The sequence below is a fragment of the Dermacentor variabilis genome, unplaced genomic scaffold (genome assembly GCF_050947875.1).
Source record: "Dermacentor variabilis isolate Ectoservices unplaced genomic scaffold, ASM5094787v1 scaffold_13, whole genome shotgun sequence".
NCBI classification, from domain to species: Eukaryota; Metazoa; Arthropoda; class Arachnida; order Ixodida; family Ixodidae; genus Dermacentor; species Dermacentor variabilis.
Window position 1 is genome coordinate 18766193 of NW_027460291.1, and position 25752 is coordinate 18791944.

At 45.1% G+C, this 25752-nt stretch overlaps 1 protein-coding gene across 6 annotated transcripts in view; it reads right to left on the reverse strand.

Moving 5' to 3' along the window:
• Ctl2 (Choline transporter-like 2) overlaps positions 1–25752 on the reverse strand; it is a 494927-nt gene that overhangs the window by 259864 nt on the left and 209311 nt on the right. For 5 of the 6 annotated variants that reach the window (XM_075677595.1, XM_075677596.1, XM_075677598.1 and 2 more), the window contains exon 5: positions 7072–7171. The exons of the other annotated variant lie outside the window; for it this stretch is intronic. In XM_075677595.1, the coding sequence (XP_075533710.1) occupies positions 7072–7171 (100 nt within the window). The remainder of the gene's footprint in view (positions 1–7071; positions 7172–25752) is intronic. 6 annotated transcript variants of the gene reach the window in all.

The following is a 25752-nucleotide window of genomic DNA, read 5'->3' on the forward strand; positions in this document are numbered from 1 at the left end:
TCAAGTTTTCTGCAGTTGGAGAGTCGTGAAGGTGCCCCCAAGGTTTGTTTTGCTTTTCCCATGCTTTTTCAAATTTTTCATTCCACCAAGGGATACAATGTTTATTCGCCAGTCCGTTAGTTTGACAGATGCATTTTTTGGCGGCCTCAATTATAAAGCCCATTAATATGCCACAGCATCGTCTATATTAAAAGAGGCAATATCATCCCGCCTTAAATGTGTTAGCTCTTGGAAAAGTTCTCAGTTAGCTGAGTCAACCTTTTATCGGGGAATGTGTGGCAAGCATATATCTTGTTTTGTTAACCTTAACATAACTTGGAAGTGGTTGCTCCCAAAGGGGTCCTTAAGAACGGACCACTCCAGGAACAGCATTAGTGTACTCAACACTATGCTTAAATCTACTGAGGAGTATGTGTTACGTACCACGCTGTAGTACGTTGGCTCTTTTTTAAGTATACATGCTCCTGAGAAAAAGAGAAAGTTATCAGTTAGGCGACCTCTCGCTTCACGAGTCTCGCCACAAAGTGTTATGTGCATTTAGATCTCGGACAACTACGGTGTTTACTCGAATCTAGGTCAACCCCGATTCTAAGCTGACCCCCTAAAGTCAGAAGCCAACAAAAAAAATATATATTACCTCGAATGTAGGGCGAACAAAAAAGCGGGGACAGCGTTCACAAAATGCAAACAGCATTTATTGAATCTGAACGTGCAGAGCTCATTCAACATCGTCGTTGCTGCTAGACTCGTCGCTGTGTTCCTTGTCACTGTCACCTTCAAACAGTGCACTATCTTCGGTACCGTCAAGCGCATTAAATATGCTGCACTTTTTAAAGGCGCGCACGATGAAAGTACCTGGGATGTCGTCCTACGCTGCAGCTACCCAGCCCGCCAGCTGCGATAGCAATGCACGTTTGATGCGGCCCATTGCCGTTACCATGTGGTCTTCGTCAGTCAACCAGTCCATGTAATATTTCTGCAGTCGATCCTTGAAAGGCTTGTTGATGCAGACATCAAGTGGCTGCAACTGGCCCGTCATGCTGCCTGGTATGACAGCAAGGTCCGTGTTCGCTTGGGCGAGCGCAGTCTTCACATTGTCGGTCAAGTGCCCACGATAAGAGTCGACGACAAGGAGCAAGTTCTTTGTCAAAAGGGCTCCTGGGCGCTGTCGCCACACAATCGTAACCCATTCTTCCACCATTGCACCCGTCATCCACCCGTTCTCATTTGCCCGCACAATGACATTTCTTGGGAAAGTTTCTCGAGCAGGGAGTGTCTTCCTTTTAAATATCATATAAGGAGGGAGTTTATGTCCATCAGCTGTGCAGCACAGCATCACAGTTGCGCGCTGCTTCTTGTAGCCCGCAAAGCGCACCTTCACCTCCTTGGCACCCTTTTCATTCACGGTGTATGCCACTGGCATATCAAAATACACAGCCGTCTGGTCGGCATTGCTGATTTGCCAAAGGTTGTAGCCTGCCACTTCTCCCTTTCACAGCACGTAGCACTGAAAAGTTATCATCTTTTCTTCGAAATCGCTTGGCAGCTTCTGGGTGATTGAAGCGCGACGTCGGAGGCTGAAGCCGAAGCACTTCATGAATTTCTGAAGCCAGCCCCAGCTGGCTTTGAAATCCTTTGGCCTTAGACCTCGCTCCCTCGCAAGTTCCCTAGCTTTCACTTGGAGCATTTCTGTTGTTACTGGAAAGGCAGCTGCTTGCTCTCTGCGTCCGAACAAAGTCGGCCAAAACTGTCTCCACTTAGTGGTGACGGCCTTTCTTTGGTCCGCTAAATGCCATCCTCATTGCGGCAAACGCAAAAAGCTGCGTTTTGTCCCCTCCAACGACGGACGTTTTTCTTGTCGACGCCGAAGTCCCGCCAAGCTTGAAGGTTCGACGATGCCTCTGTGGCTATCACAACTTTTCACTTGAAAGCGGCACTGTAGTGGCATCTCCTGCTTGGTGCCATCGCGATAACACCACTCCACACACCAATACGGCTGACATGACACAGGTCAAAATGGCGACCTCGCTTGTGTACGGTTGGCTACTGGCATGGCTAGTAGCGGCTGCGATACTGACTTCTCTAGATGGCGCTAGCTATGCACCATATTTAGCAGTTTCAATCAAAAACTGGCGCGTTTCTTAAAATCCTCGAACCTGAGCCGACCCTAGACTTTGGAATATGATTATTTGAAAAAGAACTATCGGCCTAGATTAGAATAAATGTGGTATGTATTGCACCAGAAGTTCATCTATGTCGTTTTGAAATTCGGTTTTATCAAGTTGATAATTGGGAGGGATGTATACAGAGCGGATAGTGACTAACTTGTCAAGCAACACCCCTCACACAGAAACCGCCTCTAGGGAGTTTTAATTCCCAGCAGGCAACACCTCTGTCGACCATGACAGCCACACCACCGGATGACATGACAGTGTCATTGCGGTCCTTGCGAAAAGTAGTCTATTGTGGAAGAAAATTTGTATATGTTTGTGGTGTATTTCTTGAACACACAGCACTTTGGGACTAAATTTACAAAAGAGCTCCTTAATGTCATCAAGATTATGGAGGAGACCTCTAATCTTCCAATGCACTACTTGACTAGCCATCTTAACCCTTTGGAGACAATGACGTAAATATACAGCGCCGCAAACACGAACAAAAATGGTCGATGCCGTATATTTACGGCGCCGTCTGTACGTTTAAAAAGCGCGTCAATTTTCTAACTTTTTATTTTGTATCACGTGCTGACACTATGTGAGAATACAGCGATTTTTTTTTCACGCGCCTCGGTTTTCGTTACATGGTTTGCTTTAGCGCTAGTTCGCTCCTGTGCATCTACATACTACCGCTCGCGTATTGGCACGCGCACTGGGTGGGCGGCGGTTTGAGTTTTGTTTCGCAGGCGGTTTCAGCTTCTTTCGCTTGCAAAACTGATCGCTATATCGTTACTAATCGCTCAAAGGGCTAGCGCTTGTTTCTCGCTCATTTAGTGCTCCCAAGGGTGCACATAGGAAGGATGCTGCCGTGCGTGAGTTTCTGTTGCTTTTTTTTGTTTTTGCACACTCACAAAAACTAATCGCCTCTGGTTGGCGATAAGATGAAGATAAACAGAAGTTTGTCACACATTTTGCTTTTTTGATGGGCACACAACCACAGTTTTCTTGAGTGCGCGCACCTACGCAGCTCGATTACGCTATGGACATAAATATTAGTGTAAGAGCAGGAGCAAGTGAGAGTTGCAAAACATTCTCATGTGCGCATTTTCAAATCCTTGAACTATGTAAATAACAATGCATCAAATTTTCAATTCTTATAACAGGGTGTCTACCAAGTTGACATTTCCAAATTCCCTGAGTTTTCCAGGTTTTCCCTGACTGCCTTTGCAAAATTCCCTGAGTGATGCAGAACTGTTTTATGTCAAGATGAGCTGAAACCATATCGCCCGATGCGGTCACACTCTAGTAAGCATATTAATCAAATTTTTAAAAAACTAATTAATCCAATTTGAACACTAAGGAGTAGTGTTCATGTTATTCAAGAAGAGAATAGAAGGGAGGGGTTAGTAAAATGCACAGCAAATAAAATGTCTTCGAAAATAATTGCAAATGGAGTCGGACATTCTCAAATACGAATAAAAAAGGAGATAAAGCAAATATTTTCGTATATGAGCTATTTCTATCAATTGATCGCAAGCTCAGTGGTACGAGGCACCGAAATTTGTCACAATTGAGATTCTCTCTCAACAGCTCGTAAGTCAACCTCAACTGTCCTGACATACTCTCAGCCCACGTACGACACCTCATCGTTGTGTTTCACTGCTTCAAAGAGTTTATTTTGGTTTGGATGAGGGACAATTGCATCTCGGCATCAGCCAACACTTTGTTTTTTGAGCTCAAGCTCCTTCAATACGGCAGCAGCATGCTTCCTTTCCCATTCATTCCTCAATGCGTAGGTCCTTTCTGTTCTTGTACTCCTTCCGTCACTTGTTCACCCCACGGACCATTTGAAGCATCTTCTTGGTCAGTTGCAGAGTCCACGTCCAGTTTTTTGAACTCCCTAGGGGACGCGAAAATGTCCAAAAAATCGGCCAGTTGGAAAAAATAAATGCATGTCATTTACTGCCCTTAAGGGCTCAAACTGCCACAAGCACATTTGAAAACGCTCTGAAGGCCTGTCGGTACACGTATCAGGCATATCGGTGCTAGCACTGTGACAGCAAACACGGAGAGCACGCGTGTATAATTAAGGAATACATACTGTGTCCCGCGACAATAGCCCCTTCCCCATTTGTTACGCTTCACTGCAATACTTTTGCGTATGTTTCACCAAGTAACATTTCTGTACAAAGGCGAAGCTGACTTTCAAGAACCGGCATTATGCAACGCATCGTGCTTTCCAAGCTTCTAAACCAATCGCGAGGACCGCAAAGGCGGAGTCCATGCCATTGCTGACAGCAGCAAATTCCTTCAATAAAAAACACGGCACCCAACAGCAAGATGCTTCATAGCGAACGTTGAAGCAGCTAGGCCTAGCATTGCCGCAGCGGTGGCTACGGCTGCCAGCGGATCTGCGTGCGAGAGCGCCGGTTTCAGGCGATGAGGTAATCAAAATGGCAGCAGTGGTGGCTTTGATTGCTGTTTCGGACCTGCGGTCATGGCAAAATGTCTGAAAAATCAGATGGCGAAAAGTTCTTGCGTCCAAAATTTCAGATGTTCTGATACATTGACTCTATGGGGTACGTGGTGGTGCCGCGAGGCCGTCCAAATTATCGGGAATCCGGAAAGTCGGTCGTCGACTGTACACTGGCAACTCCTCCAGCCAACGACAGGACGTCAAAGACAATTTATTACGATTCCTGTCTGTTGCTCGAGCCAGCATGACCACGACTTTTGACCCTTTCAATAAAATTACAGCTAATTTTCCCTGATAGAGGCACAATTTCCCCGAGTCTTTCGAGACTACTCAATATCCCTGAGAATTCCCGGTTTTCCAGGTTGGTAAACACCCTGTATAAGTTTATTTCTTTTTTTATTGTTGTTATTCATGAATAAAGATTACATATATACCAACGCAAAATATTTTTTTCTCACTTTACGGTTACCCTAGAAAAATTACGCTGAATTTTTTTCGAAATAAGTCCCCAAGAAGAATTGGAATCTGCAATAAAAAAATCGACCCTGGGCATTCGCATATGGCAAAAAAAAGAATAGACCCTCAAAGAGTTAAATAGTTTTGCGCCGTGCGTTTTAAAAAGAAAGAAAGCTTACAGAGCCCTTTGCAGACCCTGTGATGCGGGATTTTTTTTTTTTTTTGTACGATCGCGAGATTCCTAAGGCGCTGGCGGTACCGTCTGGCTAGTTATTGTGTCCAGCGCCTTGCAAGAGGTTCTGGACATGCGTTCTTGCGAGCAGTGTGTTTCACGTGAAGGCCTCGACACATCGGGCGAGACCTTTGAGGCCACCAGCCCGGAGGTTGACGGCACCTTCTGCTGGGGCAGTGGAGCAGCAAGCACTAGCTTCAGCCGCCAAGGGGGCAGATGGCACCACTGGCGGCTCACTGCGTGTGGACCGGGCAGCCACCGGAAGTCGTTGTGTCGCTACCCCCTGACAGGCCACATCAACAAAGCTGCTTTTAGGCAGGTATGATACCCGCCTACGTGCTTCCTTGAATGATAAATTCTTTTACCTTGACTGTTACAATTTTTTTTTCTTTTTTCCATGATGGGCTGAACCATGAGTATGCAGCGAGCTCTCATCACAGTTCCCCCCTGTAGAGAAAGTTTTGACATGATTCAAAGAGCTGTTCGTTAGCAATGAATTTCGCAGAAGTCTGACGGCCTCGGCAGTTCTGTGAACTGTGGCCAAATTGCTGGCACTTAAACCATTGCAGAGGATTTGGGATATATGGTGGACTGACTTGGATCTTAGCATACCCTGCCTCGATCGTGTGGGGCAGGTTGCTTGAGCCAAATGTGTTAGGTGCTTGGTATTGATCTCTTTTTGTCCCACCTCATTTTAATTCTTTTGACATTGATCACACTCAGATCAATCCAACCCTCTAGAAGTTTGGCTTCAGTCAATTCCATCAGATTTATCAGATCATCATCGATCATCATCAAGTCATCATCGGAAACGACACCTCGAATTGTGTTCATGGTGTGGGGTGGGGTAACTTTCATGACCAGTTGTTTCATGACCAGATAAAAAGTACTGATGGGCTCTGGCATAACTAAGCACACTGAATAGACTGTATGACATTCTCTCAGCTCAGTATGGTGTTTCTTCCCAAATGCCCCTTAAAGTGAGAACCACTTTAAATCATCTTGAGCTAGCAAATGGGCAAGCCCCAAATATTTGTAGTGCATTGCATAACACAAAACAACTTTTACTTTGCTGCGAACAACTTAAAATGTATCACCACATACTCCCATTTCCAAGACACCAATACAAAAACGGGATTCCTAAGCCTTGGATTCTAGGGCAAAACACTAGCCAGCCCACGGCTATGGCTGTGTTGCTGCCAATGAACGCACATATCCCACTGAATTTAGCAGCTTCATTTGAAATATGTTTTGCCACAGACTGGCAAAGCAGGTTTGGTGTAAGTTGATGCAATTGTTGCAAGACATCCACTTGAGTGCTCTAGTAGATGGTGTTGGCATGTGTTAATTCTACACTCCTCTATACTGTCCCCATCATGTATTGATTGCATTGTATTAAATTAGTTCTGGATTACGACTTCCTTGGGTACCATGACAAGGGTTGTACAGTTGAACCTGTTTATGATGAACACAGTAGGTCTGCAAAAAGTGGTAGTTGTATCAGTCTGGTACATATCTTGCCCTTCAAAACATTAAAAAAATTGATGGCACTGTAGCTGGCATCAGCAGTTGAAATTAGAGACCACTTTGGTCCAAAAACAGGAATTTCAATACCTTCTTTTCTGCATCTAACTGCAAGTTTGACACGAAAACTCAAACAAGGTGTGACATTCTCATGAGACAAGAAAAGGGCTTTTGAGGCACAGACAGAAAGCAGACAGTACCCAGTGTGGCAGCTGTCAAGAGCCCACCTGGGGAGTGTTGCAGATGAGCGAAGGCAACAGGTCACCAGGCTTGTAGGCCCTTTTAAGGCACTGAGTGATGTCGAAAAAGAACAGGTACTGCTTGTCCCTGAACAAGAGGAAAAAATTGGGCTTTAACAATGACACCAGCATAGAGCGAGAAACAGACATTTGTTACCCAAAAACAAGAGAGAGGGTGTCACCATTTCTTTCAGCTTCTTAAGGGGAGATGCTCCTTGAGAAAAACATTTTTTAAACATTTTTAAATAAATTTAAAAATCCACCCACTTAGAGAGCATTCAAAGCATATTTCACATATGTCATTAGTTCCTGTGTAGCCACTATAGTTATTGAGTTATGTCCTACACAATGGCAAAATAGAGCAATTTTGTGGGCACTTTATTGTGTAATAAATTTTGGCAAAAAAGCTTTGTGCTGTAGTTTACTTAGCTCGTTGTGGACCGCTAAGTGCCGCGATCTATTCAAACAGCATGTACAATTACTGAAACTATGAAAACAAAATTAGGACACTTCCACAAATATTTCTTCACAATCCCCTGAAAATAACCTTGGACATTTGGCATCCTCTTGAACATATATACAGTGCTGATATGTACTTGAAATTGCAATATCTCCCAGGAGTAGTTGCGAAAGTACAAGGTTATATTTCAAGGAATCGAGAAAAAAAAATTAGTTGAAATGCTCGAATCTTTTTGCATAGTTCCAGTAATTGTACACACTGTTTGGCTAGATATCGGCACTCTATGATCTACAAAGACCTAAACAAGCTAAAGCAAGATGCTTTTTGTGAAAATTTAGTTCATAAAGAAGTGCCTCCAATGATGACTATATTTTGCAATTGTGCATCACATAACTCAAGAACTACAATAGCTATACAAAAAGTAATTACATATTTGAAATCTGCAAGGAACTCTCTATAATTGGCTGAATTTTGAAACCTTTAGTGCCAGTAATAAAGGAAGGTTCTTTTGAGGAGTGAGACCTTAAAAAGTACTGTCTATAAATTTTTTCTGCGGAATGAAAAGCTTACAGGAAGTTATCCATACCCACAGTGGTTGGTATGCATCAATTTTGAAATATGCATTAAAATCATTAGCCAATGATTTAAAGCTACAAACTTTCTTGACATACTAGCATTAGCAATATTGACAACCAAATAAATGGAAACTGCCCTCTGCAGAAAAGTTAAGCATAAACATGTGCACAAGACAAACTTTTTTCATTGAAGTGAATAAAGTCTTAAGAAATGGTTAAAACTCGCGACAGGCTTGTACAAAAAAACTTAACGTTGAACTACACTTTTTGTCAGATATCCTCATGCATCCATCTTAAGTCAGCTAGCACACAATAGACAAGTAGAAGTAGAAACACAGGACTACGCTTAACTGTTTTTACAAGGAACATGCTCATGCATATCTATACACATCTCACATTATAAATTGCAAAAATGATGACAAAACCACAGCCAAGTAGTGAAAGCACAGCAATGGTGATGGCATGACTAAATGTTCCAGTCATCAAGCAAGGCACAGTCCTTGCTTGATGAGGATCAGCAGTGATTGTTCTTCCTCTTTTGTCCATTATTAGGCCTTGACAAGCTCTCGTGTCACCTAATCTACAAACTGAGGGAGATCACTGTACATTTAAGAATTTCACAAATTCTCTAAGTTCCTTTTTTCCCCTTTTTAAGTGTAACTCCTACATCGTTTTGAAAAACTGCCTGAAAGTTGTAATAAAACAGAGTTCGATACAATGACTAACGTTTAGTTGATACAATGACTAAGCTTTAACTTCAAATAAAATCTAACTTTCTGTGGTATTCAGCAGTTGTGTTTATATAACGTAGATGGCACTAGGTACGCGCCCTATCACATCAGCTGACGCTTGCACCTGTATATATATGCTCATCAGGGACTAATGAAAAGGAACGTTGTTCGAGGTACGGCCTGGTACGGTTCACTTCGTGGTTCTCCGGCGCTCGCGGCGTAGTCAGGCAGCGCACAACGGAGGATATAACAGTTGGCGACGAGAGGTGAAGTGACTGAAAGCGGAAGCAACGAGCCTACATCAACCACCCGAGTTCCTGCCGACGCCCGGGAAGCCCGCCATTCCTTGTATGCAGTCGCACCCCCTTTTCAAGAATTATCTCCTGGCATCGGGGAGCAACACCCACCCACCTGCGCGTCGTAACGCTTTGCTACTGCACTGTTTGGGTACTGAAGGCCAATGCTTGTACTAGGCACTGCCGGAGAAGAAACCGTCGACACTGCATGCAGAGGAAAAGGATAAAGGCGTCACGAGCAATGAGTACGATGCAGCAGTGGCTAAGTTGGACGCTTACTTCACTTCTAAAATCAACGTCATCATGGAGTGGCATAGGTTCGGACCACCCATCCAACTGCCTGGGGTTGCGTTCGTCACGGCATTGGGCGAGCTGGCATTGAGTTGCGACTTCAGTGAGCAAGTTGACGATTTCATTTGTGACCAACTTGTAGCGAAAGCGAGAAACCATGTTCTTTGGGAACGCCTACTTAAAAAATTAAATTATGGGGTTTTACGTGCCAAAACCACTTTCTGATTATGAGGCACGCCGTAGTGGAGGACTCCGGAAATCTCGACCGCCTGGGGTTCTTTAATGTGCACCTAAATCTAAGTACACGGGTGTTTTTGCATTTCGTCCCCATCGAAATGCGGCCGCCGTGGCCGGGATTTGATCCCGTGACCTCGTGCAAGGAACGCCTACTTCTAGAAGGCGCTTCCCCTACTCTTGAATGTGCGCTGGCTATTGCGAACAATATTGAAAAAGCTATGAAGTACTCGCTTGAGCTGCAGTCATTGGTTGCAAGCATTGAAAAGGTGAGAAAATGTCAATTCCATGCCGCACAGAATCCAGATTACTGCCACCGCAGCAGCACAAGTCTTGTTTTTGTTGCTGGTCTTCGCAGCATCTTGCAGATTACAAGAAATGCAAGGCGCAGAATAAAATATGCAGCAAATGCAGCAAGCGAGGACATTTTCAGTGTGTCTGTAAGAGCGGCATGCCAAACGAGCGGGCCCTCCCGGTCCGAGAAGTTGATAGCTGCAGTACATCCGGCGACCTCAACGTCTTGCATCTCGCGCGGCCGAGCAAAGCAGGAATAAACATCCAAGTCGTCGTGCAAGATGTACCCATACGTTTCCTCGTAGATACGGACTCTGCTGTCTCGATTCTGTCCACCGTCACGTATTCAAGGTTGAAATGCCTTTCTATGCAGCCGACATCAGCGTCACTTTAAGATTTTTCTAGGCACAGAATAGGCACAGAGGGGTGTTTTACAGCAGCAGTCGTCTTCCAGGGTCGACACGCCGACATACTTTTCTACATCGTCAACGACGCCACTGACATCCTCGGCATCGACGCCACCGAAGCACTGCGGCTGCACATTAACGGTATGTCATGTAATAATACATAGTAGCACTAGGCTATGGTGTCAGCCATCTTCTTTATTCTCCCCCCTCGTCCCTTCGTCGTCTTCGTTAAGACACCCTGTCACTTCTTCACAACGTCCACATAGGCTCCCCCTCTTTGAAGATTCATCCCTCCTGGGATGAGACATAAATAGGTTCCTAATGGTTGGAAACTCGAGCACGCCGTCATCGTTGACGTAACCAACTCTCTTGAAAACACCTTTTTGCACTGCAGTTTGCACCGCGATACGGTCCCATGTACCCCTGCTTCGTACGCGGAAGACCCTTTTATGACTAGTACTAAATCATTCAGCTGTATACAGGGTATCCGCGTGTTGTGGCGGAGGTCGAACTGCCTCTTCATATCTTTGCGGTATCGCTGGTAGGCTTCCACTGTTTTCCGCTTCTCGTACAATTGCAGGCGGTCAGCAATGCCAAGCTGTTGATCAGCAGGAGCACCGGTGTCTTTTCAAATGCTGCGAAATAGGGACAACAGCCAATACTCACAGTGTGCGACCGATTGTGATGAGCTACAGCGGCGTCCAAGCAGCACTTCCATCCGCCTTTGAAACTGGGATACATGGAAATAAACTGTTTCAAGTCTCGTATGATTCTTTCAGCCATGCCATTTCCTGCAGGATGGTAGGCCGCGCAGCGTCGCAAAACAACTCCTCGTTCCTTCACCCACTCTCGCAGACGCTTGCTTACGAATGCTGGTCCACTGTCTGATATTACTACTTTGGTATTCTTAAGCACCCCTCGGCTCAAAAGGGCAATCACACTATTTGCATCTTCCCTACCCAGTCGTGCAGCCACTATTCTAGTGCACTGGTCTATTGCCACTAGGAAAGGCTGCGTTTTTCTTACTCCCGTAGCCTTTTTCTTAAGCTCTGCAAAATCCACCTAGATGACTTCAAACGGTATATCAGAATGTGGAGATAGGACCATCTCGTCTGTTCTCTGAAGGTACTTTACTTTATGGACTTGACATTGATAGCAAGACTGGACGTATCACTGGACGTCGGCTTTCAAGTGTTTCCACCAGAAACGCTGAAGAATCTTGCGATAAGTTCGCCAAAACCCCTCGTGCCCGCCAGAGTCTGGGGAGTCATGATAAAGTTCCAAGATTCGAGGCACCATTGTTTCCGGGACTACGAACTTTCCACTGTGGAACTCCAGTTCTTCAGTTCCCTCCCACAACAGAGTTGTGCTGACAGTCTCCTGATATGGGGTTACCGCGAGTCTGGAGAGTGTGTCTGCATCCTTCAGGTGTTCAGGTTTGTGATGGACCACGAACACAAACTGCTGGAGTTCACTCACCCACCGTGGAATTTTTCCTATAGGCTCTGCGAGGTTAAGGATATACGTTAAGGCTTGGTGATCGGTAAAGAGCGTGAAGCTCCTGCCATCCAGGTAAGGTCTAAAATAGCATACAGCCATTAGGACTGCCAAAGCTTCTTTCTCCGTAGTCCTGTAATTCAGTTGCGCTTTCAAGAATGCATACCAATAATATCCCACATCCTTTTGTTAATGGCTCCGTGGAGCTTCTGAATCCCTCTGGTAAAGCACTGCGCCTGTGCGGTAATGACAAGCGTCAGTGTTCAGCTCGAAGGGCAACTTGAAGTCTGGAAGCGTCAGAATTGGGTCAGACGAAATGATGCTCACAAGGCTTTGATAAACGGAATGACACTCTGCTGTCCACTGAAATGGCACATTCTCCTTGGTCATTTCTGTGAGGCACTTTGTTTTCGTGGCATAATCTCTAATGAAAGCCTGAAAATGCCCCGCAAAGCCGAGAAATACCCACAAAGAGTTTAGGTCATACGGTTTCTGCATTTTTCAGATTAGTTCGACTGATTCTTGCTTTGTTGTCTTAGTTTGGCCATCAAATACTCTACCTAGAAACATAACTTTTCTTTGGAAAAACTCACTTTTCTTGTCATCATTAATCTTAAGCTCTGCATCACTCAGTGCTTGAAGTACACTAGCAAGATGTTCCGAGTGCTCCTCCTCATTGCGAGAGTAAATTATTATATCGTCGACGTACACGTTACAAAACTTCCCATGAAACGGTCGCAAGTAGTCATTCATCATCTTCTGGAACCAAGCGGGCGAGTTCGTCCATCCAAACGGGAGTTGATTATACTCATAGATGTCAAAAAGCGCTATGAAGGCAGAGTATGTCTTGTATTTTTCAGAAAGTGAAACTTGCCAAAATCCTTTACATAAATCAATACGCGAAAACACTTTGCAGTCACCCGTCTCGTCTATGATGGAGTCTATTCGTGGCATAGGAAAAGGAAAAAGCTCTGTCTGCTTACTAATTTGCCTGTAATCCATCCAGAGTCGGAGGCTTCCATCTACCTTAGGTGCAATAGTGATGGGTGATGCGAATGTAGACGTCGATGGACGAATTATCTGTGGAACCAACATCTTTTGAAGCTCGTTCTTCAGCCACATACTCTTCTTCCATGACATATTATATGGCTCTTTTCTCACCACTGCAGTATTGCCTAACTTAAATGGTACCTCAAACTTTGTAGTTCCCTTGGGATATCCCTTCAAGTATAGCAATTCCAGGTAAACCCTCTTAACATCTTCACCTGACGATGGCTACCGCAAGCTCCTCGAAGAAGAAGTTGAAGAAACGCTGAGATTGTGCAGCTTTTCATCCGTAGTTACTTCTTCAGTCCAGTAGATGTTAAGGCGAAGTGCACTGATGGCTGGACGTGATAGGAGTAATTCACAGGGTACTCTATCGAGTACTAGCGCCTGCGTAGCAACTGTTGCCGAGACAGGATATGGTTAAACATGTCCATTTATCATGAATATCTCGCCTTCCATCGTATCCATGTACTTCTACAGCCCGTCCTTGTTGTACTTTCTCAGTCTCAAAAATATGGGCATTTATAATTGCGATGCTTGTTCCACTGTCAACTAACGTGCTCCTTTCCTTTCCATCAACAAAAACAGATATATACAAGAGGTTCGCATGCGACAATTAAACAGCTTCTCTTGGCGTCTTCAGGTGGAAGCTGAAGCCCTCTTTATTTAGTTTTTTGTCACAGCATCTGACTCTTCGTGTTGGCTTGAGCCTCCTTGGTCAGCCAGAAAGGACACAGGAGAAGCGGTAGACTTCCAGCTTGCAAGCGGGCATCTTTCATCAGCTCGTGTGGCAGTTGGGCACCTTGCACCAGGCATCACGGGCTGCTGCTGGGGCCCCGAGTCTTGTAGGTAGAGGTTTCGCATTCCCTGCAGAAGTTCTTCCAACTGTTTTGGGCCCTCTCACTTGTATTTGCTTCTGAAGAACTGGACTCAAACCATGAATGATAAGCAGAACCACAGACGGTTCAGGCAAGGCCAAGTCAGCCAGCTGGAGTAGCATCCTTTTCTCATAAAAATAGCCGAGTGCAGACCCAGACCTGTACTTGAATGTGATAGCTTTATCCCATAATAATACCTTGTTCTCTCCAAAAGAGCCAAGAAAATTCTCCTTCCACTCCGTCCATGGCTTGTTGCTGTGAGCATTGACACGCAATTTTTACCAACTCTTCGCTATTCCTGATAGGAATAGTCACATGTTTTTCACTTTATCTTCATTACTGTGCCAGCCGTTTTCATTGCATGCATATGCATAAAATGTTAGCCAGGACTCGGGACTACTGGAATTTTCATCAAACATGTCTGGCTTCACATCTTCGAGACTCGGCCTGTTCATTCCTCTTTCAGTCACGTTCACAAGCAAATGCATTAATTCATTTTGCTGTTTGCTTTGTTCCCGTTGCACTTCAAGAAACTTCGTGAGCAGGTTGACGCCACTGTCAGACGAAGCAACGGTAGCCGGCTTCACGCAGTTTCGAATTGGAGTCAGCACAAACTTCTCATAATCTTGAAGTTTCACATTCAGCTTCACTTTTTCTTTCGCAACTAAATCATTGTAAGTGAGCTTCGTTCTAGCGCTTATATAGGAGACAAATGCGTCAGTGCTCACTGCTTTCAGAAGAGCTTGTTTTGTTCCTCTTCATCTTGAGGCGTTGCAGCCATGATTCGGATGCCACCACGTTGATTTGCTCCGATGATGAAGCCCACCCACATCTCGACTTGAATGTCCACACAGAAAAAATGAGGCTGCGCCAATTTGTAATAATAAATAGTAGGGCTAGGCTATGGTGTCAGCCATCTTCTTTATTCTCCCTCCTCGCCCCTTCATCATCTTCATTAAGACACCCTGTCACTTCTTCACAACGTCTACGTACATGTCATTGCAATGTACCCACATTACGCAAGCACCAGAAGGCCTTGATCCAGAACCGTTTTGTCAGTTTTCGCACTTGTTTGATGGAAAGTTAGGTCTGGAAAAAAATTTTGTTCATGAGGTCAAGATAAGAGAAGGAATCGCGCCTCTCGCTGCTAAGTTATGGCACATGCCATTTTCGGTGCGAGATCCGGTACGTGAAGAGCTGCAGCGCCTTGAGCATGATGATGTCATTAAAACAGTTGATGCACCTGAATGAGTATTGCCAATTGTAGTAGTTGTAAAGAAAAACGGCAAGATAAGAATTTGTGTCGATCTGCACGAACCAAACTAAGTGATTGTTGTTGACATATTTCCGCTGCCGCACACGGAAGAACTATTGCACAAACTTCACAGTGCAAGGCATTATTCCAAGACTGATTTAGCAGCCACCTACCACCAAGTCAAGCCGAGTCCTGAAAGCAGAGAATTTAATAACTACCTTCATCATCGATAGTGGATTACACAGATTCAAACGCATCTGCTTCAGCCTTGCATCGGCACAGTCTGCCTTTCAGAAAATGATGGTCACTATTTTGCAGAACTGCAAAAACACTTTGTGCTACATCGATGATATAATTGTGTATGTAAGCACACGTGAGGAACACTTCAAGAATGTGAAACAACTCTTGCACTTGATTGCAAAGTCTGGATTGAAGCCGAATGACAAATGCATCTTCAATGTACAAGAAATAGACTTCCTTGGTGAGAGGATCAGTCACAAGGGGATAGGCCCTTTACAAAGCAACACTGACGCCATCGAGGCTGCACAGGCACCAACAGATATTGGCACCTTGCGCTCATTCTTGGGCATGGTTGGCTATTACGCCAAGTTTGTGCCCAATTATGCGGTCGTTGTCGAGCCTCTTCGCGAGTTGCTACGTAAGAATACCCCATTCACTTGGAACAATGCAAGACAAGTTTGTTTCGAGCAGCTGAAAAGTTTCTTGGCCACAAGATGTTTACAGCTATTTGATCCTGCGGGTGACATTATTGTCACTACAGATGCCTCGTCCATTGGTTTGGGAGCGGTGTTGCAGCAGACAAGAAATGATGAGCTTGTAATGATTGCTTTTGCTTCTCGCAGGCTTGCCCCACAGGAACAGAAGTACTCTGTTGGGGAACTGGAGGCCCTTGCTTGTTTGTGGGCATGCGAACATTAGAGAGTATACCTTTGGGGTCACCCATTCACATTGCGCACCGACCACCAGGCTCTAGTCACACTCCTGAATACAAAAAGAGTAGGTAGACGTCCGTTCCGGATTGTAAGGTGGCATGTCAGGCTGATGGCATACAACTTTACTATTGAATTCCAGAAGGGTGACAGGAATACTGTTGCTGATGCTCTTTCAAGGATGCCCCTCCCAGGTCATGTGGAGGAGGAAGAGAGAGAGAGAGAGGTGCGTTTGTGTAGTCTCAATTTGCATTACTCATGTGGAGTTTGTCGTTCACACAATGCGGGACCCCCTGCTTCAACAGGTCATAAAGTGGGCGACGTTGGGATGGCCTGCAGTGAAGATGTTGCCTCCCGAGGCAGTTCCGTTCTACCGGGTGCGGATTGAGCTCTCATTCGTTGGAAAGCTCCTGCTTCGTGGAATCAAATTCGTTGTACCTTCGTCCCTCGTAGCACGGCTTCTTGACGCAGCCCACGAGTCCCATCCGAGGATAACAAGGACAAAGCAACGACTACGTGAGCAATACTGGTGGCCTGCTATTTGCAAGCAGGTAGAACAACTGATCCCATCTTGCGGGTATGCCAATCAGTTGACAAGTCTGCAATACAGGTGACACCACCCCTGCAGCCAGTTGCATTCCCATAGGCACCATGGCAGAAGCTAGGAATCGATCTTGTAGGCCCTTTTTCCAATATGCCGGCAGATTGCCATTTTGCCGTTACAACCATAGATTATTTCAGCAAATGGCCAGAGGTTTGCTCCTCGGCGAAAGTGACTACCGCAACAGTCATCTCCTTTCTGCAAAGCATATCCTGACAAGATTGTGAGTGAGCACGGTCCTCAATTTACAGCCCATGAGTGACAGTTTTCTTAAGGAACGCGGCATTGCCCATGCGTATTCAGCAGTCTACCATGCGCAAGCCAACGGTCAAATAGAAAGGTTTAACCGGGTATTCAAAGAGTATGTTCAAGTCTGTACACGAGAACGTTGGCCTTTGAAGGAAGCTATCACCGACTACCTCGGAGTCTACCGTTTCATCTGCATGCCACTACAGGAGTGAAGCCTTCCATCCTTCTTCACGGCCGTCAACCCAGAACAAAACTTGATCTTGTAGGGCCAGGTAAGCAGTTTTTCCAATACCCGCACGCAGCGATGAAAGCTGTCCGCAGCAGTCAAGCACAAAAGCAACAAGCAAGTCAGTCCTACACTGACTATCGACGAGCTGCGAAGCATTCTCCGTTAAGAACGGGTCAATTGGGTCATGTCAGGTTGACAGGTCATGTGTCTAAGGGCGCTTTGAGCTACCCAAGCCCATTCATCATTGTTGACCATTGCGGCCAAGACACCTACAAGCTTAATGATGGCCGCACTTGGAATCAGGATCGGCTGGTACCTTGTCCTCGACCAGTCACAACACCTACGTTGCAAGAAGCTGTTCGCCTGAAAACATAACACCGTTTGGTGAGCCACAGCACGAAAACCATGACCCACCTCAACAGCCATCTGTTCGGACACCAGATGAAAGGGACGTTCTGGAACAGAGGAGTTCGACAAGGCAAAGACCACCATCGTGGTTTAAAGACTATCATAAACATTGAGTGCTCATAGCATTTCCAGTTGTTAATTTGTTAAGTAACTCTTTTTGAGGGGGGAAAATGTGGTATTCAGCAGTTGTGTTTATATTACCTAGATGGCGCTAGGCACACGCCTTATAACGTCAGCTGACGCATGCACCTGTATATATATGCTCATCAAGGGCTAATAAACAGGAACGTTGTTCGAGGTACGGCCTGGTGCGGTTCACTTCGCGGTTCTCCGGCGCTCGCGGCGTAGTCAGGCAGCGCACAACGGAGGATACAACAGTTGGCGGCGAGGGGTGAAGTGACTGAAAGCGGAAGCAACGAGCCTACATCAACCACCCGAGTTCCTGCCGACGCCCGGGAAGCCCGCCATTCCTTGTATGCAGTCGCACCCCCTTTTCAAGAATTATCTCCTGGCATCGGGGAGCAACACCCACCCACCTGCGCGTCGTAACGCTTTGCTACTGCACTGTTTGGGTACTGAAGGCCAATGCTTGTACTAGGCACTGCCGGAGAAGAAACCGTCGACACTGCATGCAGAGGAAAAGGATAAAGGCGTCACGAGCAATGAGTACGATGCAGCAGTGGCTAAGTTGGACGCTTACTTCACTTCTAAAATCAACGTCATCATGGAGTGGCATAGGTTCGGACCACCCATCCAACTGCCTGGGGTTGCGTTCGTCACGGCATTGGGCGAGCTGGCATTGAGTTGCGACTTCAGTGAGCAAGTTGACGATTTCATTTGTGACCAACTTGTAGCGAAAGCGAGAAACCATGTTCTTTGGGAACGCCTACTTAAAAAATTAAATTATGGGGTTTTACGTGCCAAAACCACTTTCTGATTATGAGGCACGCCGTAGTGGAGGACTCCGGAAATCTCGACCGCCTGGGGTTCTTTAATGTGCACCTAAATCTAAGTACACGGGTGTTTTTGCATTTCGTCCCCATCGAAATGCGGCCGCCGTGGCCGGGATTTGATCCCGTGACCTCGTGCAAGGAACGCCTACTTCTAGAAGGCGCTTCCCCTACTCTTGAATGTGCGCTGGCTATTGCGAACAATATTGAAAAAGCTATGAAGTACTCGCTTGAGCTGCAGTCATTGGTTGCAAGCATTGAAAAGGTGAGAAAATGTCAATTCCATGCCGCACAGAATCCAGATTACTGCCACCGCAGCAGCACAAGTCTTGTTTTTGTTGCTGGTCTTCGCAGCATCTTGCAGATTACAAGAAATGCAAGGCGCAGAATAAAATATGCAGCAAATGCAGCAAGCGAGGACATTTTCAGTGCGTCTGTAAGAGCGGCATGCCAAACGAGCGGGCCCTCCCGGTCCGAGAAGTTGATAGCTGCAGTACATCCGGCGACCTCAACGTCTTGCATCTCGCGCGGCCGAGCAAAGCAGGAATAAACATCCAAGTCGTCGTGCAAGATGTACCCATACGTTTCCTCGTAGATACAGACTCTGCTGTCTCGATTCTGTCCACCGTCACGTATTCAAGGTTGAAATGCCTCTCCAGCGCCCACGACGTAGTCGAGCAGGGCACAACGGCGGATACAACACTTTCATAAAGGGAAAATGAGACATCTACCCAAACGTAGCAAATTGCTACAAAGGAAACTCATACAGGTTCCTCGAAAGAAAAAGCCTCGAAGTATAAGAAAAATTCATTCTGGTCCGGTATTTGAACCCGAGACCACCGCCTTTCCGGGGCAGCCGCTGTACCATCTGAGCTAACCAGGCAGCTAGCACATGGCAGGGCAAAGTCAAATTCATCGACAACTCAAAGAAAGGCAACATCTTACCTTTGCAAGCAAAGGCAAAATCAAAGCAAAGGTTCTTTAAGATCTTGTCTGTGCTTCGAGTTGTTGATGAATTCGACTTCACCCTGCCATCTACTAGCTGCCTGGTTAGCTCAGATGGTAGAGTGGCTGCCCCGGAAAGGCGGTGCTCCCGGGTTCAAGTACCAGACCAGGACAAATTTTTTTTCACCTGCAAGGCTTTTTCTTTCAAGGGTCCTGTATGGGTTTCCTTTGTAGCAATTTGCTACGTTTGGGTGGATGTCTCATTTTCCCTTTATGAATTACTTCTCTCCACCTTGCGGGTTTCCGCAGAAGTATTACGTCAAAATCGAACTTTCTTCTAACATACAGGATGATGAGGGCCGTGGTCAAAAAGCCGCTACACGGGCTTGACTATGACGATGATCGAGTACAATTGGCAGGGACAGGCAAATACAGCAATGGACAGATGCATTTAATGCAAACAAAATAAGACATTGCACATAATAAAAACAACAATCTCAGATATTATGTGAGTACAGATCCAATAGAAACGTAATTACACTGTATGATGTCTACATCTACTTTGAGGATGCGAATTTTCCGCAACGAAGGTACAGAGAAAAATGACGGGATGTTTTTTTTTCTTTACAGTATGCATACAAAGAATAAGGGAAAGCAAGCAGCAACAACACCTAGCTGTAAACAGATTTTCAGCATGTCAGAACGATAGTATATGTGTCCATCCCTTTCGTCTACATTTGCAGTTATTCTTTCTTGCTTATTTTCATTTGTATTCCAGAGAATTGTATTGCGACCGCGGCAGTAGCAGGGCCATCAATTTCTTACAAGCGCGAAATGTTCAAACCATGTGTGACTGATTGAAGAAGGCACCACTGTAGGTGAAATGAGGCATACAACTCCCAAATCCCTAGCGCTCAGGCTCACTGCATTCCCAGAAAAACTACGAGATCAGTTAACTCAACCCCCCTCCCCATTTCCTCCTTCTCATTAGCTCTAGTATAACTGCTGTCCAAAGCTGTAGAAAGGATGAAGACACCACGGGGAGCAGTCAAGGTCGCCTGCTTTGAGCGAATCTCAGAACTATATTGAGACGGCGGTTCAACTGACCATTCTGAATAGCTACCCGGGACCGCTAGTTTTCGGACGCCAAGGGACAAGCAGACGCGATGAGCGGATCATACGCAACTTGGGGCCTCTCGGTAAGCGCTGAAAAACTTTTCCCCTTTTTTTTTATGCACAAGTGTTAAGTGATGTTCAAATACAGCAAAAATATATCATGTATCTAGGCGCGCTCAAGACCGCGTGCATGCGTGAGATTTGGGAAAAAAGAGGTTAGGGCCACCAACAATTGACACTCTGTCGTGCAAAGGGCGAACAAACCCGCAAAGGGCAGACAAATTAGCAGATCTCTTAGGCATGTAGGCCCCTCTGGGCCGTATTTATAGGCGATAAAGTGGCCTTGCTGCCTGCGGGATTATCTTACGGAGCTATGCCGAATGCTCGGTTGCGGTAGTCGGAAGTTCGAATCCCTCCACCCCCCACCCCCGTTTTTTTTTTTTCTTCTACATTCTCCAGTGCACTACATCTGCAGGCTTGGAGTGACACCTGACACCGGTGAAAGATGCCGAGAGCAAATGGAGCTATACTAATCCAGGTACAACCGAATTAGGAAAGCCCACTAAGCTTCAACAAAGACACTTCCTCAGCAGAACGGGAATTGCCTCCCTGGTGCAGTATTCGGCCACGACCTCCCTAATGATATCTTCAAGTAACCAATGGCCCTCAGTCCCCAGTGGCTGCGGAGCACCCGACCAAGGCGGCCGTCAAACTTGCAATGCAGCAGAGGGTGCTAAGAACCTCTCGGTCCGGACAGGCTGCCAATGGAAACTGAGTCTTACAACGTTTACCACCCGAACCCTCTCGAGTGAGGCTAGCTTAGCAGGACTCTTCGAAGAACTATCAGACATCGTTTGGGATATTATTGGCCTTAGTGAGATTAGGAGAACTGGTGAGGCTTATACATTGCTGAATAACGGACATGTCCTCAGCTATAGGGACCTCCTAGATAAGAAGCAATACGGGGTAGGGTTCCTAATCCATAAGGACATAGTAGTGGGCAACATTGACGAATTCTACAGCATTAATGAGAGAGTAGCTGTAGTCGTAGTCAAACTCGATAAGAGGTATAGATTAAAGGTAGTACAAACCAACGCTCCAACGTCCAGTCACAACAATGAGGAAGTAGATCAGTTTTATGAAGATGTTGAATTAGCGACGAGAAAAGTGCAAATGCGGTATACAGTAGCAATGGGTGACTTCAATGCAAAAGTGGGGAAAAAGCAGGCGGGTGAACAGGGAACTGGCAACTATGGTGTCGATTCTAGAAACGCTAGAGGAGAGATGCTGGTAGGATTCACAGAAAGGAATAAGCTGAGAATAATGAACACCTTTTTTCAGGAAACATAGCAACAGAAAATGGACCTGGAAATGGTGAAACAAGAAACGAAATTGATTTCATACTTTCAGCCAATCCCTGCATAGTGCAGGATGTAGAAGTGATAGCTAGGGTAAAGTGCGATGATCATAGATTAGTGAGGGCCACGATTCACCTCAATTTGAACAGAGAAAGAGTAAAATTTCTCAAAAGAAAAAAACAGGTCAACTTAGAGGCAGTAAGGGTAAAAGCAGACAAATTTAGACTGGTACTTGCAAACAAATACCTTAGAACAGAGAGATGACCATGACATAGAGATAATGAATGAAAGTGTAACAAGGCTGGCTTCAGAGGCAGCAATCGAAGTGGGAGGCAAGGCACCAAGGCAACCAATAGGCAAGCTCTCCCAAGTAACAAAGGATCTAATAAAGAAACCACCAAGAATGAAAGTGTCTAACTCAAGAGATAAGATAGAATTCGTGCAACTGTCAAAACTGATCAACAAAGCGAAAATAAGCGATATTAGAAATTATAACGCGAGAAAGACTGAAGAAGCCGTAAAAAATGGGCGCAGCCTGAAATCAGTGAGAAAGAAACTTGGCATATGACAAACCAAGATGTATGCACTGAAAGATAAGCAGGGTAGTATCAGAAATCCCGATGGTATAATAAAAGCAGCGGAACATTTCTATACTGACCTGTGCAGTACCCAGAGGACTCAGGAGTACTCTATTCGAAACAATAATGAACAGTATACAGAAACTTCTCCTATAACTAGAGATGAAGTCAGAAGGACCTTGCAAGGCATGAAACGGGGAAAAGTGGCGGGAGAGGATGGAATACCAGTCAATTTAATCAAGATGGAGGAGACATAATGCTAGGAAAACTGGCGGCTCTCTATGCAAAGTGTCTATCGACTGCAAGGGTCCCAGAAAACTGGAAGAATGCAAACATTATACTAATCGACAAAAAGGGCGACATTAAAGAACTGAAACATTATAGGCCCATTAGGTTACTCCCACCCAGTATTATATAAAATATTTACCAAAATAATCTCCAATAGAATAAGGGCAACATTATATTTTAGTGAACCAAGGGAGCAGGCTGGCTTCAGAAAGGGTTCTCTACAATGAATCGCATCCATGTCAATAATCAGGTTATCGAGAAATCCACAAAGTACAATAAGCCTCTCTATAGGGCTTTCATAGATTACGAAAAAGCATTTGATTCAGTAGAGATACCAGCAGTTATAGAAGCATTGCATAATCAAGGAGTACAGACTGCTTACGTAAATACAGTACCATGGAAAATATCTACAGATTCCACAGCCACCTTAATTCCATAAAAGAAAATTAGCAAGATACCGAGGAAGAAAGGGGCCAGACAAGGAGACACAATCTCTCCAATGCTATTCACTGCGTGCTTGGAAGAAGTATTCAAGCTATTAAACTGGGAAGGTTTAGGAGTAAGGATCGACCACGAATACCTCACCAACCTTCGGTTTGCCGATGACATGGTTCTATTCAGCAACAATGCGGACGACTTACAACAAATGATTGAGGACCTTAACAGGGAGAACACAAAGATAATGATAAATAACCGGGCCAGGGAACAAGAGTTCAAGATCGCAAGTCAGCCTCTAGAGTCTGTGAAGGAGTACGTTTACGTAGGTAAACTAAACATAGGAAACCCTGACCATGAGAAGGAAATTCACAAAAGAATAAAAATGATTTGGATCGCCTATGGCAGACATTTCCAGCTCCTGACTGGAAGCTTACCGTTATAATTGAAAAGGAAGGTATACAATCAGTGCATTTTATCGGTGCTGACATATGGCATAACTTTAAGAGAAAAAAAAGAGAGCAGTTTGGATCAGAGAGCAAACGGGTATAGACGTTATTCTAATAGACATTAAGAGAAAAAAATGGCGCTGGGCAGGTCATGTTATGCGCAGATTAGATAACCGTTGGACCATTAGTGTGACAGAATGGGTACCAAGAGAAGGGAAGCCCAGTAGAGGATGGCAGAAGACTAGGTGGTGCTACGAAATCAGGAAATTTGCGGGTGCTAGTTGGAATCGGTTGGCGCAGGACAGGGGTAATTGGAGATCGCAGGGAGAGGCCTTCGGCCTGCAATGAACATAAATAGGCTGATGATGATGATAATGATGTCTACATTAAAGGCAGGAGACTAATACACTATATCGCGATGGCCACAACATCAGCACTAAGACTAGAATCTAAAAAAAGTACGAATGAGATGGACTGAATCACCCGGTATAAACAGAAAATGTACAAGCAGTTCAACAATAGCATATGAAAAGCGGTAAAGCAGCATTAACAAAATCGCACTAACTTGCTCTAAGTGCGAGTTCAACAATCTACAAAAAAGCGATGAAGAGCCATAATTGATATTTCCAGATTGTTAATTGATTCAAATAAAATGGCAAAAGAAATTGTAGCATTTCTTTTCCCATAATTAGTGTGCGCGCACGGAATATCCCATGCTTGAACGAGACGAGTGTTAGAAACAATTACTAGGAACAATTTACTTCTCATCCAAATATGTTAAGGATTATTTAACATCCCTTGCTCAGCTAGAACTCTGCACTCACACAAAACGTACTACATGAAACCTCGAGGTATGGAAGGTACCATGGTTTCGAAGCAATTACAGCCTATAGTCCTTAACACATAGTATATCGACTGTACTTAACAAACATAAGCACACAGCTACGTTAAATAAAAATGGTTTGTGATTACTTTCTTTCTTCATAGCAACATTTTGGTATATTATATTGCATTCAAGTGTAAAATGTCATTTTTTATGCATACGTACGATGTGTAATGTTTGTTGTATATAGAGCCTTCTGTGCATATATCAAGCGAGTCCTACTGCCATGTAAGGGACCCTGGGCCTCCGTCAAGCTGCTGCGACAGCTTTTTGCCCAGGTCTCCCTCCAGTTCCTTTTGTTTCTGATAAATTGATTGATTGATTGATTGATTGATTGATTGATTGATTGATTGATTGATTGATTGATTGATTGATTGATTGATTGATTGATTGATTGATTGAATGTCCTGAACTTTAGTCTTGAAGTGTTGCTTATCAATTTAGCACCTCTAAGGCATGAATGGGACCGCTTTATAAGAATTGTGCAATACAGTAAAAGCTCGTTAATTCAAACCGCAAGGGGAAGCCGCTTCAGTTCGAATTCACGAAAGTTCGAACTAACGAAAGTGAAAGAGAACAACAGTATACACTGCGATTTTGAAGCAGTAGGGCATGTCAGAAATTTAATGCTTGAAAACGTCCGTGATCGTAGTCTGCCTTTTTTTTCTTGAAGGCGACAGCTAGCACTTTTTGCTCTAATGAGCGAATGTGGCGGAAGGCCTCCTCTTCGCCTTCTTCAAAACTGAAGAATAGACGGGCAGCATTCAATCCAGCCATGACCTCCTCAGCAGAGGGCCACACTGGCGCTTCGGCTTTCTCGTCGTCACTGGCAGCGACAGGTTCAGCGCTTCTGACCTGAGAAATTATGTCCTCATCTTTCAGCGCACCACACACCACTGCACCCTCGTCCACGTCGACATAGTCAGCAAAGGAGATTTGCAAAGCCCCCAAGATTTGCGACAGGCAAGAAGTCTCGGAGGTCAACGTAGAACAGAGAGATGGCAGCTGCCGCTGCCTTCTGGCCAGCATCGCGCCGGTTATATTTTTCCCGATTTTGCCTTCTCTCACTATTCTCTCCGTTCCGGAGGCGACACAGCCTTGTGTGTAGGCTGCTTAGAACGACAGAAAGCTGAGCTAGTTGGTAAGGATTCATAATACAAAGAAGAGGTGAGGCATGCAGACAGGACACAAGAGTAGAGAAGTGGCCAACACGAACGCCAACTATGACTGAAGGGAGCACAGAGGCAAAAAAAGAAAGAAGAGAA